Source organism: Elephas maximus, chromosome 3 (assembly GCF_024166365.1).
Source record: "Elephas maximus indicus isolate mEleMax1 chromosome 3, mEleMax1 primary haplotype, whole genome shotgun sequence".
Classification (NCBI taxonomy): Eukaryota; Metazoa; Chordata; class Mammalia; order Proboscidea; family Elephantidae; genus Elephas; species Elephas maximus.
In genome coordinates, this window is record NC_064821.1 from 86,579,793 (window position 1) to 86,607,327 (window position 27,535).

The window sequence follows — 27,535 nt, forward strand, 5'->3', positions numbered from 1 at the left end:
CTACCACCTTCACCCACACTGACCTCATAAAGGCCTTGCAATGCTTGGCTGAGGACTAGGATAAGGAGGAGAAGCCTCAGGCAGGGAGAGACTACCACTCTGCCTTCCTGGCCAGACTGACTACCCAGCCACTTTACATCAACTTCAGCCAACTCACTTCACAGTTCCCTCTAGAGGCCCCATGGTCAAGGGGTTACAAACCATTCTTCCAGACCTGGGGAGGTGAGGAAGACTCTGGCACTAGTCTCAACAGGAAGCTACTTCCCCCACAGACATCAGATGCCAGAGCTTATTATAATTCCCATTTTACAGATGAGGATATGGAATGGTACTGTGACTTCCCCAAGATTTGGCGGTGCAAATGGTTAAGTGTTTGGCTACTAACTGAACGGTTGATGGTACAAATCCACCCAGAGGTGCCTCAGAAGAAAATCCTGGCAATCTACTTCCAAGATATCACCCGTTGCCGTCGAGTCGATTCCAACTCACAGCGACCCTACGGAACATAGCATAACTGCCCCGTAGGGTTTCCTAGGAGAAGATGGTGGACTTGAACTGTCAACCTTTTGATTAGCAGCCGAATGCTTAACCACTACACAACCAGGGCTCCTCCAAAAGATCACAGCCACTGAAAATCTCTATGGAGCATAGGACTACTTGATGCCAACTGGTTTGGTTTCACTGGAAGTAGTGAAGCTAGAACCCAAATCTGGATCTCCCTTAATTCTAAAGGCTCTGTTCTTTCCACAATACCACACAGCTTCTCCAAGGGCTGATCACCTCACTATCTCCTGAGTGTCCTCTACTGCCAGGCCCTACCCTTCCTCTCCATTTTCTCCCACTGGGACACACATCCCCCTGGCCTGGCATGGGCCACAGCTGCCACATAGCACAGGGCTGGGCCCCAGGCCAGGGTGAACCCAGCCGGGCAGAGAAAGCTCTGGAAGCGAGCCAAGCCGTCAGCCGGGAGTCTCCACAGCTCAGAAGGCATGGCTGCAGGCATAAGTCTTCCCTCAGGTGCCCTCTGCACAGCTCTGATCAGCAGTGTCTGATCCGGCAGCAGCCTGCTGTGCAGGGGGCAAATGACATTTAATTTCCTCTTGGTTTCCCCATGGTACAGACGAAAGGCCGTCACCTGCGTCTGGGTCTGGTGGCACAGCTGGAAGTGTTCCCAGACATGCTGCTCTGGAGAGTTCCCAAACAAACCAGAATACAGGCGGGTACAGAGGGACGTCCCATAGGCCGAGCTGCTGGTCCTCCCAAGGAAAATCAGTCTTAAATCCCTACTGTCAAGCAGTTGCTCAAAACCTCCAAAGGGCACTGTTTATGTACATAGTGGCTCCCTGAGCCACTGCTTTTTAGCCCACTTGCCAACTATCTCCACACCCATTTCTCCCACATGGTGCCCACATAAATGACCACAAGAAGCACACAAGTGCCACAAACACCCTGTGGAACAGTATAACATGCACCTCCCTCGGTGTCACAAATATTCCATGGAATCATACAGCTTGTGTTTCCCCAGCCCCTCTCTAGTGAAACAACAGGACGAGCCCCTCTCCAGTGCCCCTCCCTTGGCAACGCCTCCAGGGAAATGGGCACAGTGCCCTACCTGTTGTGACCATGGGGGTGCTGGAGCTGCTACCAGGACCTGCCAGAGCTCTCTTCCTCAGATGATATGGCAGAAGCCCCGGCAGATAGTAGGGAGTCGGGTGGGGAAAAGGAGGATGAGCAGGGGAGGGGATGTTTCCAGGGTACCTGAGTCAGTGCCTCAGCTGATGAGCTGTTCTCTTCTTGGCCAGGGAAATCAGGAGTTCCTTAGCAGTTTGAGCTGTCTCTAAGACACCTCACCCATTACCTGCTACTAAGTCTGGACCTGGCCTGTGTCCACCTTGACCCTGGGTCTGGGCTGCCTTTGTGTGGCCTACAATGCCCTCTGGAGGCTCTACAGAGAGGTAATCCTCCTAGTGTTCAGGATCTGGGATGCAGTCTGATCTCTGCTCCCACACAGGCACTCAAGGACACAGCTGTTTCCCTTAACCTTTGGCTGGTCCCCTCTGCCCTGATTCCAGCTCTCCTGACTCAGTCAAGATGTATTAGCACTTGGCCTATACAGAGTTGTGCTTCTGTCCTATAAAGATGGGCTAATGGTTTTGAAACTGTGCTCCATGGAGCTTTAGGGTACTAAGGAGGAACATCAGGCCACTTTGTGGACTGGGGGAGAAGAAGAAAGAATGGGCAGCACCTTGCCCCAGCTTTAAACAGAACATTTCAACTTTTAGAAATTTTGTTAATATTGGGCTTCCTTTAATGTTTTGTTCAAAAAAAAAAAAAGTTTACTGCTAAAAAATACCACCCATTCTGTCTCTCTACATTTCTCCTCTGGGTTCTCAGTATTTGTTTTGTGTCTTCTTTATAGTGTTCTTATTGTCTACCTTACTTACCCTGTGATTAGTTATATACATGCCACTCTTTCTGTCCTGATCACTTGGTGGTCCCTACAAGCCCCTGCACAGTACTTACTGGGCCTGAAGCAGCCCTCAACAAGCACGAACTTTAAGTGGCTGCTGGAAGGCCAGCACTTCCCAGGATACACTATGGTTGGCACCTTCAATGGCAGTTGTCAATGGTACTCCTTGGGAGAGAAGAGTCACAGCAGAGGGTAACTGACATTTCCAAGACAGTCCTAGTAAAGATGTGTGGCACATCTTAAATCAATGAATTGGGTCCACCTGCTACCATTATCAATCATCTAACTCAACCTCAAGGGGACCAAAAGGACTTTTGCTTTGGTCAATCTTTACCAAGTATCCCAATAAGAAGTAGCACTCATTAGTTTCCAAACCCTGAATGTGGGACCATGGGAACACAGACTGATGTTCATCAGCTAAATACTCATGGTTCTGTCCCCTGGCTCTATGTAGCCTGTAGACAAGTCATTACTTCCACAATTCTCGTTACAGGGCTGGAAATGGGCAAAGCCCCTTAGCCCCATCAACCAAGCCAAATGCCTGGGCCTCCTTCTTCATCTGGCTTTGGAGAAGGGGGGAGGCAAGGGACTGGTGCTCCTCCTAGCTAAAGCCACTTGTTAATAGGCCCTAGATTCCCTCATCCCTGGGGAAAGGAAGGTAGCAATGAGCCCTCTCTCCCCTCCACACACACACATGCCTCCCAGCAGGGCCACGGAGGACAGCCATTAGTGTGTGCCTCAGCAGACAATGGGGAGGAGAAGTCTCCAGAGCAAAGGACAACTGCAGCAATTAGAATGCAGGGAGGTTCAGAAGCTATTTAACTGGGTGACCCCTGAGGTCGCTGCATCTGACTCCCATCCCTGGATAAATATTGTATGAGTGGGGAGGGGTGCGAGCGAACCAGCCATCGGAGTGCTGCTCCTCCTTCCACTCCTTTCCCCACCCCACACAGCTGCCTCCAGCCATACACGCCAGGAACATTATTTACAGCCTTGACAGTCAGAGCAATCACTCTGCTAACCAAGAGGGAATGGACAAAGTAGACTTACCAAAAATTGACAATGGCAATTTAAGAAGAAACCAGAGCTGATGGGGCAAGGGATCTGAGCCAACACTGAGATGTGAGGCTTCCCCCACATTCTGGGTCCAGCTGGAACAAATACTGTCACCCCAAAACCCAAAGCACTAGCAGGTGAAGCTGGTCCCAGCTGGCAGACAGTAAATCAGAAATGGAGCATCCCATTCACCTTTTGGGTCCACATAATAGAAAAACTCCTGAATCTCATCACTACTCAGGTGTTCCTTAGCAAAGACAGGGGTCCTAGCTACCTGCCCAGAAGAAGCCAGACCAGCCACGTGCCATGGTTCCAGTTGGTCCTTTAGATGTTCTGGTGGGTAAAGGCCAAGAGCAAACAAGTCAGACCTAGCAGAAAGGGGTCAGGGTGAAGGGAGAAGACGAGAGCGTCTGAGTGCAGGCTGCGCCTCAGCCCCGACATCTGCCGCTCCTCCAGTCCTGCTCTAATGCACCCTGACATGCCTCTGAAGACAGAGAGCTGCTTGCAGTCAGCACCGTGATTTGTTAGTAATTATTTCCATGGTGTCACATTGCTGTCACTCTGTTAACAAAGAGACAGGCTGCCTCAGGCTGCCTGCAAGAAAGAATCACAGAGAAAAAGGCCTGTCAGGCTCCTGGGATTCTCTGGGCTGGCTTGCTTTCTTCCCCAAACCAACATCCTCACAGGCTTTGGAAGAAACAGTTTTACAGAACTATCAAGTCTGAGTTGTGTCACCTTTTAGCCAGGGACACTATGAATTTATCCCACCCACTCAGAGACACCCTTCCCAAAGCCCAACAGAGCTAAGCTCGGAGTTCACAAATCATTCAGGCATGGACCACTGTGCCAGCTGAAGCCTTGAGCTCACTGCTCCTCATCTCCCAAGACCAAGACCCCTGCTCCTCGACTCTTCTTCCTCACTGGGGCATTTGCAGCCTCTCCTGTGTTCTTAAGAACCTGACAAAAGAAACCTAATCCTGACCAAACTGAAGCAGCTGCCCTCTTGGCATGGGTGGTGATTAGGAAGAATATGATGGCAGGGCATCTTCCCTTCTTGAATTTGCCAACCACAGTACAGGACTGAAGCCACCCAGGTGCCAATTCCCATCTAACCTCCAGGAGCCTGTGCATCTGTGAGGAGATACCCGCAGGGCTGTCCTATCTTCCCCACTGCCTGGATCTACACAGCATCGCACTAGGAGAACTAGTGGTTTGCTTTAGCACAAGTAATGTCTCCATTACCCTGGCTGGGAATTAAAGGACAGATTGGCAAGCGCTGACAAAACAGAGGTCATTCACCTTACAGGTATGGAAAGTTGGAAATTAATTCTCTCCTCTTACAGAGGGAATCAGACTCCTAGATAGTAGAAGGGAAGTACCAATACTGAGAAACCCTTTCACTGCCAAGCAGCAACAGCAGCAGCAGCTGAAAGGAAGATGAAACTCCACCAAGACCTAGAGAGGCCCTGCCAAGGTGGAAGGGGCCACTGCTACCTAGCTCTTGTAGAAGCCCCCAGCATAGAGGATCCTGGAGAAGACTAAGATTCTTCTGGCATCAAGGTCAAAAAATACAAAGGAGTCCGCACACACCAAAATGTAAACTCCGTAAAGGCAGGAAGTTTTGGAAGTTAGCTCTCTGTTCACTGCTGTACCCTCAATACCTAGAACAGTGCGAGGCACATAGTGGGCATTTAATAAACCTATATGAAAAGAATACATAAATGGATCAATAGAGTTCAAGGGTTACTACTACAGGCCTAGGGCCAGCCTCTTCCTAAAAAAGGAGTTCAGAGAGGAGGAAGACCACTGCAGGATCCAGAATAGACAAGGAAGGATCCAGAATAGACAAGGAAGACTACATGGCCAAGGAAACCGGAACTAGGTTTTAAAAGATGAGATGGACTGGGACAAACTGATGGACCTAGAGAGATTCTCTTATCAGATTGAGCATTTACATACTCATTCCAAAAACATGTACTGAGCACCTTAAAAAGGTAGGTAGTCCATCAAAAGAAAAATTAATAAATAAATTGGAGAGTGGTCACACAATGGAATACCACGCTACAATAAAAAGGCTGAACTGCTATATACAACAACATGGATGAATCTCTCGTACATTATGTTGAGCAAAAGAAGTCAGGCACAAAGGAATACATCTTTGAATGTACTCTTTATATGAAGTAAAAGAAGGTCAAGAACAAACAAAGCAAACCAAAAGTAACAGAAATCAGAAAAGTGGTTACCTGGCTGGGGAAGGGTATTACTGATCAAGAAGGGGCACAAAGGAACTTTCTGGGATAATGGAAAGGGTTCTTTACCTTGATCTGCATGGTGATCACACAGGTATATACTTGTATAATACATTGAGCTGTATACTTTATATTTGTACACTTAATGTACCCTATTATACCTATTTTATACTTCAAATTTTTAAAAGACCAAAAAGAGTTATTGTTCACAAGTTGCACAAAAAGCTTTTAAAAACATTGATCTAAAATATATCTCACTCAAAAGAAAATACTTTCCAGGAGCATCAGTGGCCCCTTCTCTGTGGAGGGTAGGAGACAAGGCCCTCCAGACTTCACTATCTAGCTGCCTGAGGACAGAGGGGACTAAGCAAAGGGCCAGAACCTGGGAAGGTAAAAAAAATATTCAAAATACAAAGGAAGGGCAGTCCAAGTCCTAGGCCTAGGAGGTCATGGCCCGTCAGGAGGCTTCATGTAGCGTCTATTGCGTGCCAGGAGAGCTCTAGGGGAGCAGAAATGAATCACACAGTCCAGTCATGCCCCCAGCGGGTTCTAAGTCTCTCTGAAGTAGCCTATCAGAATGCCTGCCATTGAGCACAAAACCAAACTTCCAGAGAGTGCCCTGAAGGGCCACAGAAACAGGACCCAATGTGTGTTCCTGACAAGCCAGGTAGAAGAAGGCTGAGCTACCCTAACTCTGGACTAAGGCAAAGGACTCAATTCCTACAGCCCCTCCTACCAGCAAAAAGGGCTCCACATATCAAATCCGGGGCCAGAATCTAGGCAGCAACACTTGCCTTGGGACCAATTAAGCAATAAAGAGCCATCCAGTCAGAAGCTCTGTTACAGGCCAAGGCATGAGGCTCCCACCACCATAAACATCTCCAAGCCTGATCGACTAAGTAAAACATCTTTATATTTTATCAGGGTTTTAACTGAGCAAAAATTCTATTCCAGGGTTTCCTGTAAATCATTGAAGTGATTTAGATCCTCAGATACCCTCCCAGGGGGTGAGATGAGGCTGCCACTGTCGCCCCACCCTTCAGCCTAAAAGTGCCCAGAAACTGGAACACCAGAGGTTCTTGCTGTGAAAGGGAGAGGCCATGCTTGTTGGCCAGACACAGAACTTCTCCCAGCGCTCCTGGGGCCATCTCCTCCAGGTCCAAAGTCCTTCCAGAGCAGACGAATTGTCCCAAAAAAGGCTCTGAAAGGAGAATACAGGGTGAGATGCCTATTGACCCACAGGCCCAGGACCACATCGGGAAGAGTGTGACGGGAGCACAGTCTGGGAACCAGAGGCCTGTCCTTACTCCAAACAAACCTGCTCCTGCCCTAGGATCTACACATAGGAAATGGATAATCCCCTGCCAAGCCCGTGATCAGGAGGCCCTTTACGGCCAGTTCTAGACCTCAGGACATGTGTATGAGGGGGCTCTCATATGTTCCTAGGCAGGCCGGATCCGGAGGTGGAAGAGAGGGAGGCACTCCCCCAAGCCCAAGAACTCTGGGCCCAAGGAGCTGTTAGGCTAAGAGGCTATCCCCCAACCACTCCATCTGAGCGTGGCAGGCTGTGCCGCACGATTGGCTTCAGGTGGCTCTTCTTTAATTAATGGCATCCCAGGCTCTGCAGGGAGCTTCACCCCACAATGAATGGCCCTCTCTCATTAGAGGCAGGCCTGCCACGATGTATTCAGGGCGAGGGCCAGGATTCATTTCCCTGTCTGTGGGTTGGGGATGGGAGGGAGGGGAGAGGCAGCAGCAAGAGATTTATATCGAGTCACTTGGATTAGCTGCAGCTGAAACATGACCCCATCAACTCAAGCTGCCTTCTTGGGGCTAACCCAATGCACCTCCACTGACGAGAAGGCTCTAGGGAAGCTGAAGCGAGGGCAGAAGGTCTGGTTCCTGTTCTCTCTGGGCTTAGGCTATAGCACTAAGGCTCAGAATTCCTACACAACCTCCAGTCCCCACAGCCCCCCAACACACACTTCTTGTGCACTGGGGGCCAGGGCTGACTCTGAGCCGATCTTGCCCACCTAGAGGCTCTCTATGGCCAGGAAGCTGACCCACTAGCCTCATATCTATAAGACGGAGGCCCTGACCAAGTCCCCAGCTGGCTCTTCTGCTTTCTGTAGCAATAATCCCACTCCTTATGCAAGGACAGGAGCCCACAACACGGTGATTACTACACAGAACAGATGCCCCCATAACTGCTATCTGGATGGGCCCCACGTATGGTCAGCCACAGGGCATTTCAGCACTAGGGAAAAGGCAGGCATCAGCCTGACACAAAAAACATGCTGTCAGCCATCACCACACTACGGTGATCCATTAAGCTGAACTCCACAGGGTGGGGAGACTGGGCAACGCTATTCTCCTTCCCTCCACCTCTCCCTGCAGCTGCCTCACAGGGATCATAGTAGACTGAGGAGGGGGAAATGGAGTCTTCTGGGCAAGAAGAAAAACTTGAGCCTTCAGTTGTCCAAGTTGCTAATATACCTCTCACAGGCTTAGAAAGAGGGCCACCTTACACTCTGCTAACCCTATATGTGGTTTTAGGGCTAGAGGCTAAGCAAGTTTAGGCTAGCAGCAACTAGTGCACAGCCCTACAAACCCCCAGCAAATCCCACTAAACCTGAATTTCAATTTTGGTGGCAGGGGAAGCATATTTCAGGGCCTGCTCTCTTTCCATTATCAGCCCCCTTAGAAAACTCAATTCACTAAGAGAGCTGGAGGGCCAGCCCTCACTTGCTTCTGCCAACCAACCAGAAGGCTGCTGTGCAGGCCAGCTGTGTACTAGGAAGGCCAGGGCAGGGTGCCTATCATCTGCACACACACCCACTCCATGTCATCCATGATTCTCCCTGGCTTGTGGAGGAGCACGCATATACACTTCCTTCCCTACTCAGAAAGAGATGTAGCTCAGTTCCGCTTTGCTAAGCCCTATTTGGCAATGTGTCTAAACACATGCAAACTTAATTAGTTCAGGAGGGGAACACAAGTGCTTGCAGTGACAGATAAAAGTAACAGGAAACGAGACAAGTCAGTACTGGCAGGGAGTTCTTACTCAAGCCCTTCCCCGAGCAGACTGCTAATCAAAGATGATGCAGCTCAGTGCTGGGACTAACTGGCACACCCATGGGCAAGGAGCAAGGGTCTCATGAGCTTACCAACACAATGAAATGCCTCACCAGTTTGTGAACATGCCACACAATAGAGGTGTCCAAAGTGATGCTGGCCATGGTTTCCTTAAAACAGATCTGAGGATTCATTAATTTGTAGCCCAGTAATGAGGCTATTGGGCAGCCCCAAATCACCACCCACCACATGTCCTGGCCAACTATGCTTCCATATCAAAATGAACATCACAGCAAAGCCAACTCTTCAGACAGGGATTGAACTGGACTATAAGATAGAAAATGATACTGGGGAGGAGTGGGCTTCTTGGATCAAGTAGACACATGAGACTATGTGGGCAGCTCCTGTCTGGAAGGGAGATGAGAAGGCAGAAGGGGACAGAAGCTGGTTGAATGGACACGGAAATAGAGGGTGGAGAGAAGAAGTGTGCTGCCTCATTACGGGGAGAGCAACTAGGAGTATATAGCAAGGTATATATAAATTTTTGTATGAGAGATTGACTTGATTTATAAACTTTCACTTAAAGAACAATAAAAATTAAAAAAAAAAAAAGAACATCACAATCCAGACCTCCACGCACACCAGACCAGGAACCAGCAGCCCAGGTGTCAGAGAACATCTGCAGCCTCTGCCACTCAGTGCAAAGACAGTATAGTCATGCGTTGCTTAATGTCCATAATACATTCTGTCAAACAGGACATTCTATAATTTGGACATCGTGTGAACACCATATTATATACAGGCAGTTCCTGGATTACAAACGTCCAACTTATGTACAGCCTGTTGTTATGACCAACCCTGTAAAGCCTATTATATTAAAAACCTGAGGTACATACAATGGTTTGTAGTAACAAACAGGCACTACTTTGCGACCTGCATCAAAGCCTTATTATTACTGTAAAAACAAAACAAAACAAAATTATTACTGTACTACTATGTTAAAGATGTTTTAATGCATTTGGAAGTGTTTCTCTAATGTTTTTTATGCATAGAAAGGTATATTATATACTGTATACTAAGACAAACACTTGACTAACTGACATTAGATATGAAATGTACCTAACTGCTATGACTTACATACAAATTCAACTTAAAGACAGACTTAGGAATGGAATTCGTTCATAATCCAGGGACTGCCAGTACTTAGCAAAGCTATATGGGATACTGTAGTATACTATACCATTATACACCTGGCAGTGCAATTGCTTTGTATACAAGAGACATGAGACACGTGTGTTGCACTGGCTACATCTGGTTGCTATGTCTGGTTAACGTTCACTGTGTTCCATTCTCCAGTGGGGACTCCTGAACTCTATTATAACCTTATGGGACCACGGACATATATGTGGTGAACACTGCCCAAACGGATGCTGTGTGGCGTATGACTGTATAGGAGAAGGGCACTCCCACCAAATCACAAATCCATGGGCCACGAAGGATAAAAGCAGGCAGTCAGATGGTATAGTGGTTAAATATGTCAGCTCTAGAGTCAGACTGCCTAGGTTCAAATACTTGCTCTACAACAAACCGGATGTATGTGTTTGACAAATTATTTACCTCTCTGGGCCCCAGTTTCCTCACTTGTAGAAAAGGGTTATGAACAGAATTTATTTCATATGATTATGGTGAAGATTAAATAAGACATGTGCAAACAGCACAGCAGTGCTCCTGGTATATAATAAGTGCTCCATAAATTTTGGCTCTCTGTATTCTTACATAAACTTTTCCAGAATAGTCCCAGTCCTCAATCTTAGAGGCACAAATCTCAGAGAAGGCCCTTCACATTGCTCCTAGGACCAGTCTTACCCTCCATGGCTCAGGTCCATGGGCTATCTCCCCCAGTCCCCACCATGGAGGACCCAACACACGGTGGTGACAATGAGAAAATCCAGGTGCTTTGCATTGTTCTCTTTGCTCTCACACTCAGGGTGGTACAGGAAGGACACTATTACTACACAGTGCTCTCCAAGGTGCATGGTTCTATCACTGTGGTACTTCACTCCAGGAAACAGTAATCTCTGCTCTTCAGGGGTCTTGACACTTGACTTTAGCCCTGACGGGTGCCAGTAGTCCCTGATGAGTGTACTCTCCCCAACTCAAACAGTAAGTATTACAATCCGAGCAAGTATCTTTTAATCCAAACTTTCCAAAACCTGAAGTGCTCTAGTCCAGGTCCACATCTGTACAGCACCAACAGACGGTGTATGCACTATGCACACTCTACACGGAAGGCAGGGAAATAAGTGAAGCCATATGGCTGCCCCGCGTTTACATGTTCAGTCTCTAGTAGGAGGGAAACCTCCCATTCCAAAACTGAGGTTGAGCCTAGATGCGTGTCCTCTCAACACACTCTGAGCAGGCCCCTGGACTCTCCTCCACCAGGGTACAGTGTCTGATCATCCTGACCATCTCCAAAGGGGCTTCTTCCCAGACTGCACTGAGGATCAGGTCTCCCTTCATACCAGCTCTTTCTCTCCCATCTTTCTGACCTGCCCCTCTTCTCGTACCCACAGCTTTCTGCGAAAGTCTTCCGGCCCAGCTTCTCAGCCACTCTGTGCTGTTCAGCTGGTGAACCTAGATCTTCGAGCTATGAGTTAAACTCTAAGTTCCTCAAGGATGGCACCTAAAGGAGTCACTCCCTCACTCTGTACTAGCCCTACCCTTCCACCATTCCAAAGAGGGAACCCCTTTAAAGAGAAATTACCTGCCTGGATAGCAGAGAACAGGGAAAATTGGTCAAAGGATGCTAAATCCTGTGAGCGGGCTCAGGAAACACCAGGTAAGGAAAAGGAAAGGTAGGCCAGGTAGGGAAAGCAAGCTGACCAGGGGCCAAACCCATAACAAGGGTTGTTTCCTGAACAAGTTTAGAAGGAAAATTAAATCCATACCCACTAAATTAAAACCTACCTCAGCAGGTTCTGCAACTATAGCATCAAACCTGGAATATCAACTCTCATCCAACTTTGATAAAAGATAGACACAAAATGATTTTATCAGGATGGGAGCAGATTTATTTCTTTTCTTCACTAGAATTTCTGATGCCACTTCACTTCCCATTTCTCAGTGCCTCCTTAATCAGGTCCTTCCCAACAAAAGTGATGTGAAGCTGAGGGGGGTGGGGAATAGCAGTAGGAAGTGGGAGAGAGGAGAAGGACAGCAATGAGAAGGAGCCCTGGCTCCAGGAAACTACTCTGTGAAATGAGAATATTTGCTGAATTCTTTAGACTTAGTTAAATCTAAAAATGGATGTCAAAATAAGAAGAAGCCATATACTAACAAGTTGTGGATGTCAATTCAACACCACCCTTGTCAGGCTCATCAGCCGCCTTTACCAGGCACATAAAAAGTTGATGCTTTGACGAGAGCCATCTGATGAGCCTCTGACAAGAAGTTACAGGAACGCCGATAAGCTGTGCACTGTCACGAAGCTCTACTTAGGTTTCCTCTCTGGCTGTTTTTATTTTGTTACACATTTAATTAAGAGCCTTCCCAGCAGTTACACCAAGTCCCGCTTCTAAAAGGCAGCCACAGAGCTCTGTCTCCTCTCTGCAGCCCCTGCCACCTGACATCTGTTTTCTTCCTACACACCATTTTTTAGTGCTTCCCTGGCCTTCCCAATCCAAACCTAAGTCAGCCACCAAAGTCTGCCACTGCTGCTTTTACCCATGTCTTCTGAAAACTGAAAACTACACGGCCTTAAAATTCAATTCTGTCTAGCTAGGTGTCCTTACCTTTTTGAATCTCAGGGTTTTAGTTTTTGTTTTTTTTTTTCCCTCTCTATAAAAGGGAGGTACCACCTCCTACCAGAGAAAGCAGTTAACAGGACTGAATGAGATCAGGTATACGCTCACTCAACTTAGATTCCTTTCAGAAATGCTTGGATTTCACAAGCCAATTCCTCTTCTTGAGGAACTACATCACTTCTCATGAAGATGCGAAGCAGTCTTCTGAGCTACCAATACATGTACAGGGCCCACCACACCAAGGGCCAAACTGCTACTGTAGGCCAGACCCAAATAAGAAAACACCCTCTGAAATTCCCTCTCTATCTCATGGGGAGACCAACCCCAAGTTTAGGAGGCCCAATCAGGTAATCCCTACACTCACATACAGTTAAATTTTTCATATACACACCATTCACAGAGAAAAACATTCTAAAAGGCAGGTGTTTGGGAACAAACATGCTAAAGAGAGAAACCACTGGAATAACGGAAGAAAAAAAAATTTTTTTTTTTTTATCTGGAGGAAGAAGACAGTTGGCCTTGGCCAAAGGGCTTTCCTCCTGGGCCACACGAGCCCAAGAACTCTGGGCATGCAGCCTGACTCCCACCCTACCCTGAAGAGCCCCCCTGTGCTACAGAGCTCCACACAAGTCCCTTCCCTGCTTCAAATGCTCAAAGCTGCCCAGAGCACCATGAACAAGACCAACAGTCTTCCTCCTCCTCACCTCTAATTCATATTTGCTTCGAGTCCCAGCCTGTATAATTTACCTGACAAAATGAGTGTCATCTGGGAGTATGGAGATACTCTGGAGCTCTGGGAGCTGTGTGTACATACCCAGAGGCGTGCGATCTGTGTGTGTACACAATCTAAGGGATGTGGGAGATGAGGTATGTGTGTGTTTATGTGATCTAGAAATCACTCCTCCTCCTGGCTCACTCAGAGATCTCTGTTCAATAGCAGGCCTGACACCTACCCTGGTATATAGCCGTTATCTCAATGCCCAGCACCCGAAGGGTAAAAAGGCATAAAAAGGTAAGATAATGGCTGATTTGGTAGCAAATGTCACTCCAGAGCCACTACTCCCCATCCCAAATCAACACCCCACTCTGTGTTCAAAAGCTCGAATACACACATAGACACGCACACAGACACGCACACAGACAGAATGCTTGCTGCTGCTCTCGGTCACAAAAGAACACAGAGGTATCAATTCTATCAATCCTCAGCAAACAGTACCCCCACCACCTCCATCCCCCTTTAGTTCCCTGGGGGCTGTCTGAAGCCAGATATCCATGAGGGCAGACAAGATGCAGAAGCGTCAGCCCAGCAAAGAAAATAGTTTCGTCTTCCATAACCAGGATCCAGAGACAAAGGCGAAAAAGCAATGAGGACAAAGGAGGAAAGAGAAGATGCCCTAGACTAGTGACTTGAGCAGCTTCCTAGAAGCAGCCCTCTCATCCCACCACTGGGCTCTTAGTTGGATCCAGGTAAGAGGATAAAACCAAAACCCACTGCCGTCAAGTCGATTCCAACTCATAGCAACTTTATAAGACAGAGTAGAACTGCCCCATAGGGTTTCCAAGGAGTGACTGGTGGATCATACTGCCAACCTAATTCAGTTAGTAGCTGAATTCTTAACCACTGCGCCACCAGAGCTCCAGATAAGAGGATAGCATAGTATAACAGTTAAGAGAAAGGACTCTGGAGATAGGTTGCCTGAGTTTGAATCCTGGCTCTGCTACTTACGCACTATGCGTCCTTGTGCAAATTACTTAACCTCTCTGTGCCTTAATTTCCTCATCTATAAGATAGTACCTACTCCATACCCAGTAAACCATAGGGCTGTTAAATGAGTTATCTGTAAAGCGCTTAGAACAGTGCCTTTACAGAGTGAGAACTATGTGCTTGGTGTTAAAAAAAAAAACCTGTAAAGACCTTCCTTCCAGGGCAATAACATGTACCCAGTGATTGTAAGGCCTATCCTGATTACTGAGACTTGCAAAAGGCAGGAAGGTCCCAACAACAGTAGTCCTAGTAGGGGCCTTGACTGGTCTATTCCTGCTCAAGAGCAGGCAAAAGGCAGGGCTCCCGACCCTCTGCTAGCCCTGGTAGCCCCATAGATGCAGGGAATCCCTGACCCAGCTGCCCTACAGGCTTGTACTTTGGGCTTCTGGAAGGTTCCAAACCCTATTAGCAATGTAGCCTTCTCATACTCACATGACTTTTAAGTCCCAGTCTCCACAGGTGACAAAAATTGACTTGACGTTTGGGTCTAAGAGGCCTTCCTTCGCCATCCACTCATCGACCCTCTGAAAAGTACACAACAAGAAGAGATGAGATTTTCCTTTTTCTTTCCCTGAGCTTGTGAAGAGCCACAACAGTGAAACACAGGTAAGCTGCTTGTAATCAGAGCAGGAGAAAATTGTAATCTTATCCAGCCATGGCTCCTCTCTGGGCTCTCGGCCTTACCTCAAGACTATGGAGGTATTTGGAGGAAGATCTCTACAGAAAGATCCCAGAAGCCTAAGTTGGTGGAGAGGAGGGGAGAGCTCCCCACTCCCCCATTTCCTGGCAGCCTGCCTTGGACAGGATAAAGACAAAACCTAACAAGTCTGTCCAAATACCTTGCTCTGACCTGTCTTTTCTCTCACTGGTCTTCAAACAAAGGCACAGCCTAGCACAGGCACAGACTGTTCTGGGCCAAGAAAACAGGCTAGAAGGAGGTCCCAAGCAGGGACTCCAATCCACATCTTCATTCATTCATTTATTCATTTCACCTGCCCACCAAATGTTTACTGACATCCATTGTTCCAATTGCTGTGTCAGAAAGATTTAATTTAAGAACCAGTTCTTGCCCTCAAAGATCTTAACCATGTAAGTCAGAATCAACTCCACATCAAAAAACATTTTTTGGTATGTATGTGAAAGGACAGGCAACAGAGGAGAGAGAAAGCCTCACAGCAAAATCTCCTTTCTTAAAGGTGAAGTTAATTTTCACCATGAGTCTCGCAAGAGAGGCCCCTTTGCTGGGCTGGAGCCTAAAGGCAGGGTAAGAAATCCTGACATATGGGCTAACACTGTCTGCTCTGGTTGCTAAAAGCCCATAAACTGACCCCAGACTTTGTATGTCTCTTCTTCCTGGTTGAGGATTCAAATTCAGCAGAATGTTCTGAAGGCTGGGCTCAATTCCTATACAGGGAAAGAAACTGCTCCTAAGTACACTTAGAGTGTATTTTCCTTCATCCCTTTGACCACTCTTAGTATTTGCACTCACAGTGGAAGTACAAATACCAAAATCAGTACATAACAAGAAAATTATCATAAAGAATTCATGAAGCATCACTTATTTTTCGGAAGATCCCAGGCATGGGGAGGAAGTGCAGCAGATCACACCACTGCTCACATGCACACAGGAGGGTTATTTTTAAAGGCTATACTACACAGTAGTCAAAACACAGGATTGAAAGTCAGACAGATCTGGGTTCTAACCTTGGCTCTTCCATATCCTGGCTGTGCCACTGATGGGAAATCATTTCAAAGTCATTTAACCCCTCTGCACCTCCGTTTCTTTCATCTATAAAAAGGGGTAGGATGACTAACCTCCCAGGGTTGTTGTGTGAATTAAATGTGGTAATGTATTAAGTACCCACTACAGAATAGACAGTAGGCTAAAAAGGTGAGAAAGGCATGGGCAGATCATCACACTCCAATATGACAGAGCAGCAACAGAGACGTGATCAGCGTGCTACAGAAGTGGCTAACTCTGCTTTTCACAGGGGAAGGAGTCAGGAAAGGCTTCACAAAGAAGATAACTGAACTAGGAACTTGGTGGTAGGGTTTGCTTGAAAGCATGGAACATATGAAAGATTCTGCAGGTAGAAGCAAAGGTTTAAGAACAATCCTTTTATATTCAAGAAGCAATTAATCATCTGTTTAATGCCTGCTGTTCGCACCAGACTGTAAGTACCATGAAGGCAGGAACTCTATCTGTCTCATTCACTGGCTTAATCCCTAACCCAGCACTGTTTACTCAATAAATATTTGCTTAATGATTGAAAACATGAATAGGGAAAAGTTTAGTGTGACTGAAGTCCACAGTGTATAGAAAGGAGGAGCAAGAAATGAGGCTAAGGCACTAGGTGAGGTCAGACTGCTTACCTAGCAGGTAATGGAGAGCCCATGGAAATTAAGTAAGACTGACTCTAGCAGGTACAGGCTGGCTCCCTGAACAGCTTTGAGATTCTAGAGGTATGGCCCATGCTAAAGCCACTCTTTAGTGGAGCCAAAGATCCTCCCTTGCCCCATGGCTACAGTGCTCCTACCTCCTAGAATGTCAGAGCTGGTTCCCTATTGCCAGACTATGCAGAGAATGTGGTCTCTAAACTCATCATAGTATGTATGTACAGCAGAGAATCCTCCTCAGCCAGCCAATCTCTCCCAGCAGCTAAATTCTGCACCTTCCATTGCTGAATGGTCTGTCTCCCAGCCACTTTGGCCCAAGCCCTTACATGTGCCTGTACCTGCGTGCAGACACACCCCTCCCCCATCCTTTTCCCAGGGTCATCTAAAGAAAATAAGGCAGACTTTACATAAGAAAAGAGGTGGGCAAACCTGGATCTCTCCAAGTCAGCATAACCTTACTCCAGCTCACTGGCCTTAAATTGCCAAGGTGTGCCCCCCCCACTAGAGTGGCTCCCTAATACCCCAGCTCCTGCACAGTGGTCCTGGGGAAAAAAGCAGGACAAGCCAGGGCTATCATGAAGCACTCAGCAAGACCAGGCCTTTACCATGAGAAACGCTTCTATTCACTGGGGTCTTTGGAAACTTAGCACCTGAGCCACCCACTCACGCAGCAGTTACTGAGCACCTTTTACTATGAGCCTGTCCAGGGATGTGCCACTATATTTGGAATCAAGCTGTCCTTTTCCTTCCCTTCTCTGCTTGAATGAATAAAGGGTTGGAGGAACCTCCAAGACCATCTCCGGTCGGCTAGGTGAGCCCGCCCAGCCACTACAGGCCTAGAGGGGCGCAGCACAAGTCCAACTTAAAACAAATGAGTCAAGGAAACACCTAACTGGCCACCTGCTCAATACATTGTTGGAACAAGAAGTTAGCTCTCTAACTATCTCAGAGCTAACCAGACAAAGCAGAGCTCAGTCTGGTCTCCTCGTCCTACCAGAGGTTTAAGAGACCCTTGAGACGCCCCTACTAGGCTAACGACAGGAATCTTCCTTCCTCACCCGCAGAGTACGCTGAAATAGCGGAAGTAGCTTCCTGGGTGAGACTCCAATTCCTCTGAGCACCCTGCCCCAGAGCTGGTCTGGGTTCTGCCAGAGGAAGCCTCCTGAAGATAACATCTTCCCCTCAACTGGGGCCACTGAGAAAAATCCCCATCACCTCAACAGGCCTGGTCTGATGCCGGCTCAGAGCAAGTGTCCTTCTCCCAAGCCAGAGACATCCCAGGGAAAAGGTGCCTGTTCTCTGGCTTCCCTCAGGGGCCAAGTCCTAGCTAGGGATGCTGGCTGGGACACGCGGAAGAACGGGTCCCCTCTCTCTCCTTGGGTCTGGTGTTATAAGGAGCAGTCCGTGCTAAGGAGTCCCCTCAGCAACAGTAGTAAATTTCTTCCCCAAAAAGAGGGACAATGGGGCTGGAAAGCACCTCAGAGCTCATCATTTCCCAAAGTACTGCAGGTACCTTAATCCTGACCCCACCCAGAGCCTCATCAGCCACTGAACCTGGGTTTACACACTCCCAGGGACAAGGAGTATGCTCTGCTACTAGGGTGAGCCTAAACCTGAGCTCTGGCTCTGGCTCCATCCTGCAGAGCTCCAGGAAGTTCAACCCGTGTCTCCCTCCCCCATGGGACAGGCCCTCTTGGCTAAAGAAATCTTCCTGTATCTTTCTCCTTTCCCTGGCACTACCCCACTTCCTCTAGGGTGACCACCTCCAATGCAGATATGTCCTGCCATCTCCTCAGATAGTCTGCTTTCTCCTGTGCTTTGCTGGGGCCTGAACTATGGGTTTATAGGTTTTAAAAATAAATAAAGCATCTAATGACCCTGGTGGTGTAGTGGTTAAGAGCTATGGCTGCTAACCAAAAGGTTGCCAGTTCAAATCCACCAGGCGCTCCTTGGAAAACCTATGGGACAGTTCTACTCTGTCCTACAGCGTCGCTATGAGTCAGAATCAACTCGACAGCAACAGGTTTGGTTTTTAATGAGCTCCACAAGCTTGTTCTCTTCTCCCCTCCCTGTATAGAGAAGAAAGGGATGGGAACCTTCTCTCCCTTTGGAAGCCTTAAGCCAGAGGGGGTGGGAGACAAGCTAAGGCCAAGCACCACGCTTCCTTATTCCCCTGGGCTGGAGAAGCAGCAGCAGCATCTTAACCTTTTCCAGTTCCCTAAGGAGAACATCCTAGAAGTGTGGTCTCTGCCAAGGGTTCTAAAGCCTTTAATTTGATTTCCCTCACATAGGCAATCGTTGTAATTATTCTGATTAGGAATCATTACCCAGTGCAGCCTCCGCACCCCTGACAGGCACAATGCATCCAGTAGCAAGCTGCAGTGGGCAGGCGGGCCCAGCCGCACCTCCTGGAGGAGCTGACAGCAAACAAAAGCCATCAATGGGGAATCCTGGGTGAGTTAATGAAGTGCTCACATGCCACAAGGAGCCAACACTAAAGCTAAACAAAACACCTCCAGTCCCTGGGGCTAGCCCCACAGTGCCACAGCTCAGATGCCCTACTCCCCCACCCACTCACCCAGTGTAGAGCTGCCCCAGAGCTGGCCCCAGCACAGGGCCATAGGCCAGGAGAGGGTGGGGGCCCCTCCGCCAGACTCCTGGCAGCACTCGGACATCTTGTCAGTAACCCTGACGGGAACAGCTGGAGATGACAGATCAATGGTTCAATACTCTCAACAGCATGTCACTGATGTGACAGCAAATGTTATTCTAATCAAGCCATAATCATAGTCAAATTACACGGCTAGATTCTCAGGAGGGGAGGGAGAGAAAGGCAGCAGGAAGGGGTCAAAGGTCAGGAATTAAAGGTCACTCAACTTACCTCCAGCACTTGCTGCAGGCTTGGCTGACCATCCACCATGGCTTGAATAATCCCAGTGAGCTGAAAGGAAAGAGAAATAGCTGATGGGCGCAGGGACTCAAAGCTGCACTGGATCCTTTCCTTTCTGTTTTTCTCCTTCTGTGAAGGGCTCTGACCTGACATTGCTTTAGGTTCAGAACTTTACTAGAAGCCTCGGGAATGGTCCCAGGGCACGATGTGAACGTTCCCACACAAATCCCACCCTGAGACAGGGATACATATATATGTGCTAACTACGGAATGTATCTCACATCTGTCTCAGCTTTATTTTGCAAAAAGAAAACAAAATTGATTTTATATGTATTTTGTATTAAATAGACTCAAAAGCTTCCCACAAATTTCAGCATAAAGTAAATTAAACTCTAAGCTTCACCAAAGTTCCTGTAAAAGTTGGAGAGTGTTTGCACAGGGCAGGATGCTTAGTTTCAAGCCCACCCCTTCTCTGACCCTTGATGTCCAGCATCTCCCCCATGCCATACTTTGTCAAATACCAAGGGAGGGCCTGGGGGAGCCCACAGGATTCACCCTTCACCCTGCATACCTGGGTATTTCATCCAGCTAGTAAAGTAGGGAATAGAGTTACCTTTAACGGGTGAGGAAAATAAGACAAGAAAGCCTAATGTACAAGAACCTGGTCTAGAGAATTCCTGACACGCAGGTCTATGCTCAGAACAATGCTACTCTACCCAGGTCAGGCCTAGGTTCAAACAAGCTTGTTGTTTTGTCTTGTTGTCAAAATCTCCCTCAAGCACAGCCTACAAGGATCTGAGCCATGAGGTCCCCATCCACAGTCTTGGACGGCAGCTAGAATCCCCATGCCCAACATGCCCCTGGCTACTTCCAGAAACAGTAGCATCTCAGGCTGGCTGGGAAACGTCTTTCTTTTTTTTTTTTTTGAGGTTGGGGGGGATTAAACTCCAATTAAACTATAATTACATTTAATGAATACCAAATACCCAACTCACAGAAACCACAGGCTCTAAGAGGGCACGTTATTTTCTCATAGTGACTTACATGGAATAGTAATACACACCTTTTAGGGAAGAAATTTTCATTTTAAGAACGCTGAGTTCCTCTAGGTGGGTTTCTGTAGTTCATCAAGTCATTATTAGGTGGTATTTTAAGGAAGTGTAAGGACACAGCCACTCTATTTTATATTCCAGAAACTGTTTTTATATTAATCTGTATTTTAATTGGGTAACAGCTGTTGCCTACAGACTTCCCATGGTCTAAAAGGAAAATAAATTAGAAAGATTAACTACACTGTTGTTTTGCAAGGCTTTAACCCACAGCATGCCCACCCGGCTGGTACCTCCACACCCTTTCCTTGCTTGAGAGACCAAAGAACTGCCCAGCAGAGGGAGGGCCTGAGTCAAAGAGAAGAAAAGATGGTCCACTGAGAGCTGGGGGAGGTGGGGATGGGGAAGTGCCCTGGGTCAGCAGCTTTAGTCTTTTAGGCTTCGAGTGCAAGGGACTCCTTTCATTTAGTCAACAACTATTCATGGAGAACCTGCAACATGCTGAGCCCTTTCTAGGAAGTAGGGGGCCAGTAGTGAAGAAGCCATAAAAGCCCTGCCCTAGCGGAACATGTCTTCTTCTTGCAGCCTCCTTCAATGCCCACTTCAGCTGGCACCCAGAGCCTGTACACCTTCCAGAGCTACATACTGAGGTATTTTGTCTCAGGCATGTAGGGGCCAAAGAAAGGGTATGCTTATCCCCAACTCCAGGTCCAACCTGCAGTTGACTCTCCTGCTAAGTTATTCCACAGGTGAGTCACATCTCCCAGCTTCGAGCTGGGGCTTAGGGTCAGGACTATCCCGGAGAAGAGGGCCCACAGCCACCTCCACTTCTTGGAAAGCCCCAAGATCCAAGTGTCTTGTCTGGTCTGAGTTTCCTGGGTCAAGATGAGGTCTACTCCTTCTGTTGGTTCCCACCAGCCCCAGGGTCACTCAGATGAGCTGAACGCCAAAGGGATTCAAGAAAGTCTCACTCATACAGAAAACCAATAGCATCCTTGCCAAGAATCCTCCCTCCTTGGAGACAGGGCTTAGGTTAGCACCTGTGTACCCCACAATCACCTGCTCTTGGCCCCATGAAAATCACTGATGTGGGAAGAGAACATACTAAACTAAAGCACTACTCTGATGTCTTGCTGCAGGGTCTCTCAGTGCAGAGAGCCCCAGGATCCTAGGGCTTTCACAAACTCCACCCCTGTGGTCAACAATCCTAGAATCTTCAGCCTGGAGGAGCCTAGTGAGGTCAGTGCCCTTTCTCTACATGTTTCCTAGAAAACAGGTATTTTTACTCATGGCGCAGAAAGACATGGCTCACAGCTGAGTTCCTGAAGGACTTTAAACTCAAACCCCAGAGACACAGGGGCTTGTGTTACTGGGTCAATCAGAGGCAGCCTCCTAGGGGGAAGCCTCACTCTACTGTATTAAACCCTCCAAGGGTAAATCACATCTTAATCCCTCCACCCTTGGAGGGATTAATACAGGAGAAAGTTAGCCTCTATACCTCATACTGATAACCTGCAAGACTCTCTATAATACTTATATAAGAAGCTGTGTGAGGGAGAAAGAGAGAATTATCTAAAATTAACACTGGGAAGTTCTACCTAGGCCCAACTTAAAGCCTTCATGCTGTAGCTTAAGCCCATTCCCACTTGGGTTAACACGGGTTTGTAAAATGCTTTCACATCCCCAGGATGAAAGGTACTAGAGCAAAGCCAAGTATTATTAAGCTGAGAACCAGGGCTCACAGGCTAAACAGAGCTCAGAGACCTTACTACTTAAAGCAGGAGAGGTGAGAGGAAGAATTAATGTGTGCTCTGTGGCTCCTCTCACTGAGGGATTACAGATTAACTCCCGCTTCTCCAGACTCGGAAACCACAAGGCGAGGGGCTTTTGACCCTGACTGATAACATGGCTGGTTACTGAGATTCCCTACCCACATTAGGGCTTTGTCCAGGAACGAGCTGGCCTCATCGTAAACACTAGCAACTACAGGAAGCAGCCCAGAAAGCTCAGTGCCAATATCATGTCAGCATCCAGTGCTTTCTCCTTTCACAGTTTATCTCCAACACAATCGTATTCTGACACCGAGACAGTTTGTTGATTACATAAGTACTTGTCTCTGGTGTGCAATCTGATAATCAGACCCACTCTTTCTACTCAGACAAAGAGACCAATAAATCTCACCCTTTATAAGTTCAGGTGCAAGACAAAGCCCTTTACTGGCGTTTAGCAAAATGGGTATCTTTTTCTAGTTTTTTTTTTTTTAACAACAGTAACAACAACAACAACAAAAGACTGCACATGATCAGGGACTGTGCAGCAGCCCAGCTGCTGGGGACAGAGATATGATGAGTTGGAGCAGATTCTAGAGGTGGTAGGGAAAGGGTTTAGGAAGGAATGAAATACACCTTATCCTATCTCTGCTACAACCATGTCTCCAGGCAGACTATCAATTGGAACTAAGGATGGCCCTCTAGAAGGCTAACATGTTCATTACACAGAACAGTATAAAAGGGCTTCTGTATGTGAGCTAAAGACTTGCTTGAGGCAGAATCCCTCTTCCTGCTCCCAGCACTGAGCCTCTCTCTCCCCACGCAAGCATGTATATACACGTGGCATGTGCACAAGCACACATACAAAGGCTAGGGCACTCTAAGAGCTTCTAGTGCAAGGGAGAAGCTGCTTAGGCACTTAATAACACAAGAACCCTCTGGCTGGAATGACCTCCAGTCCTATACCCAAAAGCAGCTACTGCCAGATTGGATGAGCTCTCAGAGTGATCGCCACCATTCTGTGTCCACGCCTTTCTCTGTGATACAATTCCACCATTTGGTATGGAGACAGGACAATTATTTAGATGATCCAAGGTTTTCCAAAAAGACTTCACTTACTCAAGAGAGCAAGTCAGCAGTACAGTTGCTTTTTGGGGAGGCAAGATATGGCTAAATAACTCCTTGACAGTACTGATTCATTCAAGGAACACGGAGTTAAGTGTTTATTTGGTACCAGACCCTAATGATAGGGCAGAGACAGATCAGATCTAGTTCCTACCCTCAAGGAACTCACAGTCTAATGGGGAGACAGATACATAAATTACCATATATCTGAGGAGTGCTGTGTTGGGGTAAGTAGAACTCAGCCTGAGGATCAGGGAGGGCTCCCTGAGCAGAGTCCGGGAGGAGAAGTAGGAGTTAGGGTGCAGGGAGTAGCAGCAGTATGCAGGCAGAGGAACCATAATGTGCGAGGGCTGACTGTGAGAGGGCAACCTTTGGCTGAGGGGAGTGGGGTAGGAGGTGAAGCAAGGAGATAGGCCGCTGGAGAAAAAAGCAGGGATGAGATCATAGACAGCTTTGAGCTCTGAAAGCCTAAGACAAAGTGGCAGACTGAGTGTCTGCAGTACAACCACACCTTCACTTGCAGAACAGGGCTTCATAATGAGAATTCCACCACCACAGCTCCTACTAGTCTCTAAAATATGTAGGTATGTACCTGGGTGGAACTTTCTGAAAAGAAGAATCATAGTTTTCAGCATATTCTCACATGCCCCCTCAGCCCCAAGAGACACACACACACACACACACACACACACACACGCAGCAACAGCAGTCCTACTCTGAAAAAAATTCCTCTTTCCAGATACTCTTAAGCAACCAATCCTACCCAGGGCAGGACTCCAGCAGCAGTCTTTTCTATTCCTGAACAAGTAGTAATCTTTCCAAAATTTGAGCCTACCTGTCTGAGCTGAAGCTTGCTAGCTCCAAGAGGCAGACCATACAGAGAGGGGAAGAAGAAGAGGACAAGAAGACACTATACTTCCAGGCCAGTGGAGGGGTCGGGTGACTGGCTGGTTTAAGCAGGCTTTCCTTCTCTTCCAATAAGGAAGGGATTTTCAACATCATTAAAATGGTCATCTTTCAAAAGGGGCAAAAAGGACAGATTAGCACCCCCTAGTGGCATAAGCGTAAACCCTGGTGGCGTAGTGGTTAAGAGCTAGGGCTGCTAATCAAAAGGTGAGCAGTTCGAATCTACCAGGTGTTCCTTGGAAACTGTATGGGGCAGTTCTACTCTGTCCTATCAGGTGGCTCTGAATTGGAATCCACTTGATGGCAATGGGTTTGGTTCCTTTTTTTTTTGTTTAGTGGCATAGGTAATTTGCAAAAGGGGGGAAAAAACTCAGCAAACCAAAGTTTGAGCAAGAACCCCAACATTATTAGCTAGAACAGGAATAGGCTGAAGAGACTAGACACCTGGTTTATAAGCAATGTCCTTGCCAAATGGGTGCCCGCAACAAAGGCCTACCTGGGTCAGGTGACAAACACGAGCATCAAGTCCAGGCACAACACTCAAGACCGCATACCTAAGCTAAGTCAACCTCAGAGCCCACTAAGCCTTCCCAAGAGAGTCAGACAGGCCCTTCTGCAACTCCCTCCACACTAAGGAGATTGTTTCGGGATTGCTCAAGAACTTCTTTCCCCCCATTTCATTCATAAACAGAAGGTAGGTATGTAAATCGAAGGCACAAAGTCTCTAATGTGCCCCAGCCCCGAACTCATAAAACATTCCAGAAACACTAATGTCTTCCCATCACCTCTGCTACCACACATTCTTGACTCATGATCCCACCACAACCTGTTGGCCATCACAGTACATAAAACATGGTGCATCCAAGTGGAAAGCTGTCACAGAAGACTTCTCCACATGGCCCGGGATGTCAAAACTCTCAGGGGCTCTTTTGAGCCTCTAACGAGCATCAAAATTTCTACGTAAAATGTAATTATGTAAAATGGGTCCCATACTAAGCAGCTGACAAGGTGGCAGAGGACAGTACCAGCCCAGGATAAGGACATTTCAGCCCACTCGGACTGCCCTTTTCTCTCCGTGGTGACAGAGTATGCTTTACACAAACTCAACCTATGCTTAACACAGGGCCATTTTGTAGAAGGACAGGTGACATCACCAGAAAGCTAAGAAAGCCTGAACATAACCACTCCAAGTTGCTGAAATTTTCACCTCTTAGAAAATGGCTGCCAAGGGACCCCACGGGAAATGGAACCAGAAAGAGCCTGAGCCCCAGTAGCATCATCTTGCTCCTAGACTATAAGTTCCCAGCCACCATGAAGGCTATGCATGGCAAAAGAAGGGAAAATGTTGGTGAAGCTGGAACAGACTGTGCCACTGCAATGCCTGAATCCACAGTGACCACAGGAGCCCGAGTAGTATGCATAAAGCCAATTGCTGGGTTCAGTGTACACTCACCTTAGCCACTGGTAAGACCTAAGCTTTCCCTAAGCAATCTGTATAGAGCACCAATGATCCAAAAGCTCCCCTCCCAGCAGCCCTTGCTTCCCACCTCCAGGGCCCTTACCTCTGTACAGAAGGGGGTAAGCTGTGGATGGACTACGGGCTGCACATACATGTGAAAGGTAGACTCAATCTCCATGGTCCGACCATTTAGCTTCAAGATGGGGAACTCAATGATTTCCTGGAGGGGCAAAGACACAGAAAAGGCAGAATAAGTTATTTTAATCAACCATTTCAATTAATAACTCAAAGTCAAGAATCAGAGGAAATTTTTGTGCTCATTAGCTCCTGCCAGGCCAAAGCCAAGACCAAGCGAGATGGTGCCAGCTCAGTTATGATCCTAACCGTCTCACTGCTAATGTCTAGGTTCCAGAGACTGGACACATTCCCATCCCCATTTCTCTGGAAAGAGAAAGGAAGACAGTGGCACAATCTGCCACCGCTTCCCCAGCTGGTTTTCTAGAAGAGGCCTGCTCACGTCAGTCCCTAAAAGCAGGCCTTCTGCTTGCCCAGGCCCATATCCTGGAACAGACCTGCATCTCCAGCCATGTGGACGCCCAGCCATCAGATCAAAGCATAGATTCCTTCGTATCAAGTTTAAACAGAGCTGGTGAGTTTCTTCATTAGATTTCATAAAAAGATAAATAATAAATAAACCTAAAGGGAATACTAAAGAGAAAGAGAAAACCGAATAAGAGTAATAGAAGCTAGGTTCTCCCACCTTTCAGGCAGTACACCCTTCCCCCAGTCACTTAGCCAGCCCTTCCCAGTCTGCTGGAACGTAATGGAAGAGAAAGAAGAGAAGTGACAATTTGTTTGGTGTCTCTAAGATTAATTTGTCTCCGTTATTTAATAGAGATGCACAGCACCAAGGTCCTGGTGTGCAAACATTGCAGAACGCTGGCTGTGCAGCACGCCTCATACATCGCTCCTGGGAAGGGAGGAACGCACCAGAGAGGGGAGAGGGCAGGAGAGAGCATACGCGCACCAGAGAGAAGAGGGAAAGCAAGGAGAGAGAATAAAAAAAATTACGGCTTTTTAATATTCAAAAACAGTTTGCAAAATTTAATCAAAGCAGAGGAAAAGCTAACATTTTTACCACTTTGACGTTTTTATTAGCGCTTTCATAAATTTTTAAAACATGAATGGAATTAGTTTACAACACAAAAAAACTGCCCTGAAAACATCTGGAAGAGACAAATAGGAAATCATAAAAATAAATAAATAAGAGTAAAATCCTCCAAGTAAAACTAGCATGTGCAAAGGCCTCCACTGCGGGGGTGGGGGGGGCTTTGCCCACTTAGGGTCCTGATTTTCAGCTCCAGTGGCATCCCTCACCCAGGTCCCCATTCTAGAGAGGACCTTTTCAGTATCACTGAAATCAAGGCAATTTGGTTCTCCTCAGGGATAGCCTGGAGAAACAACACAGAAGCTGATGATACCTGACTGTACGTTAGGAAATGAATGGGTAGAAAGACAGGAG

At 47.4% G+C, this 27,535-nt stretch overlaps 1 protein-coding gene across 5 annotated transcripts in view; it reads right to left on the reverse strand.

Moving 5' to 3' along the window:
• The window catches only part of ERI3 (ERI1 exoribonuclease family member 3), a 151,210-nt gene that overhangs the window by 76,946 nt on the left and 46,729 nt on the right, over positions 1-27,535 (reverse strand). For all 5 annotated transcript variants that reach the window (XM_049879075.1, XM_049879073.1, XM_049879074.1 and 2 more), the window contains 3 exons: positions 26,117-26,233; positions 19,697-19,756; positions 14,851-14,942 (listed from right to left, as the gene is read on the reverse strand). In XM_049879075.1, coding sequence (XP_049735032.1) covers positions 14,851-14,942; positions 19,697-19,756; positions 26,117-26,233 — 269 coding nt within the window. The remainder of the gene's footprint in view (positions 1-14,850; positions 14,943-19,696; positions 19,757-26,116; positions 26,234-27,535) is intronic.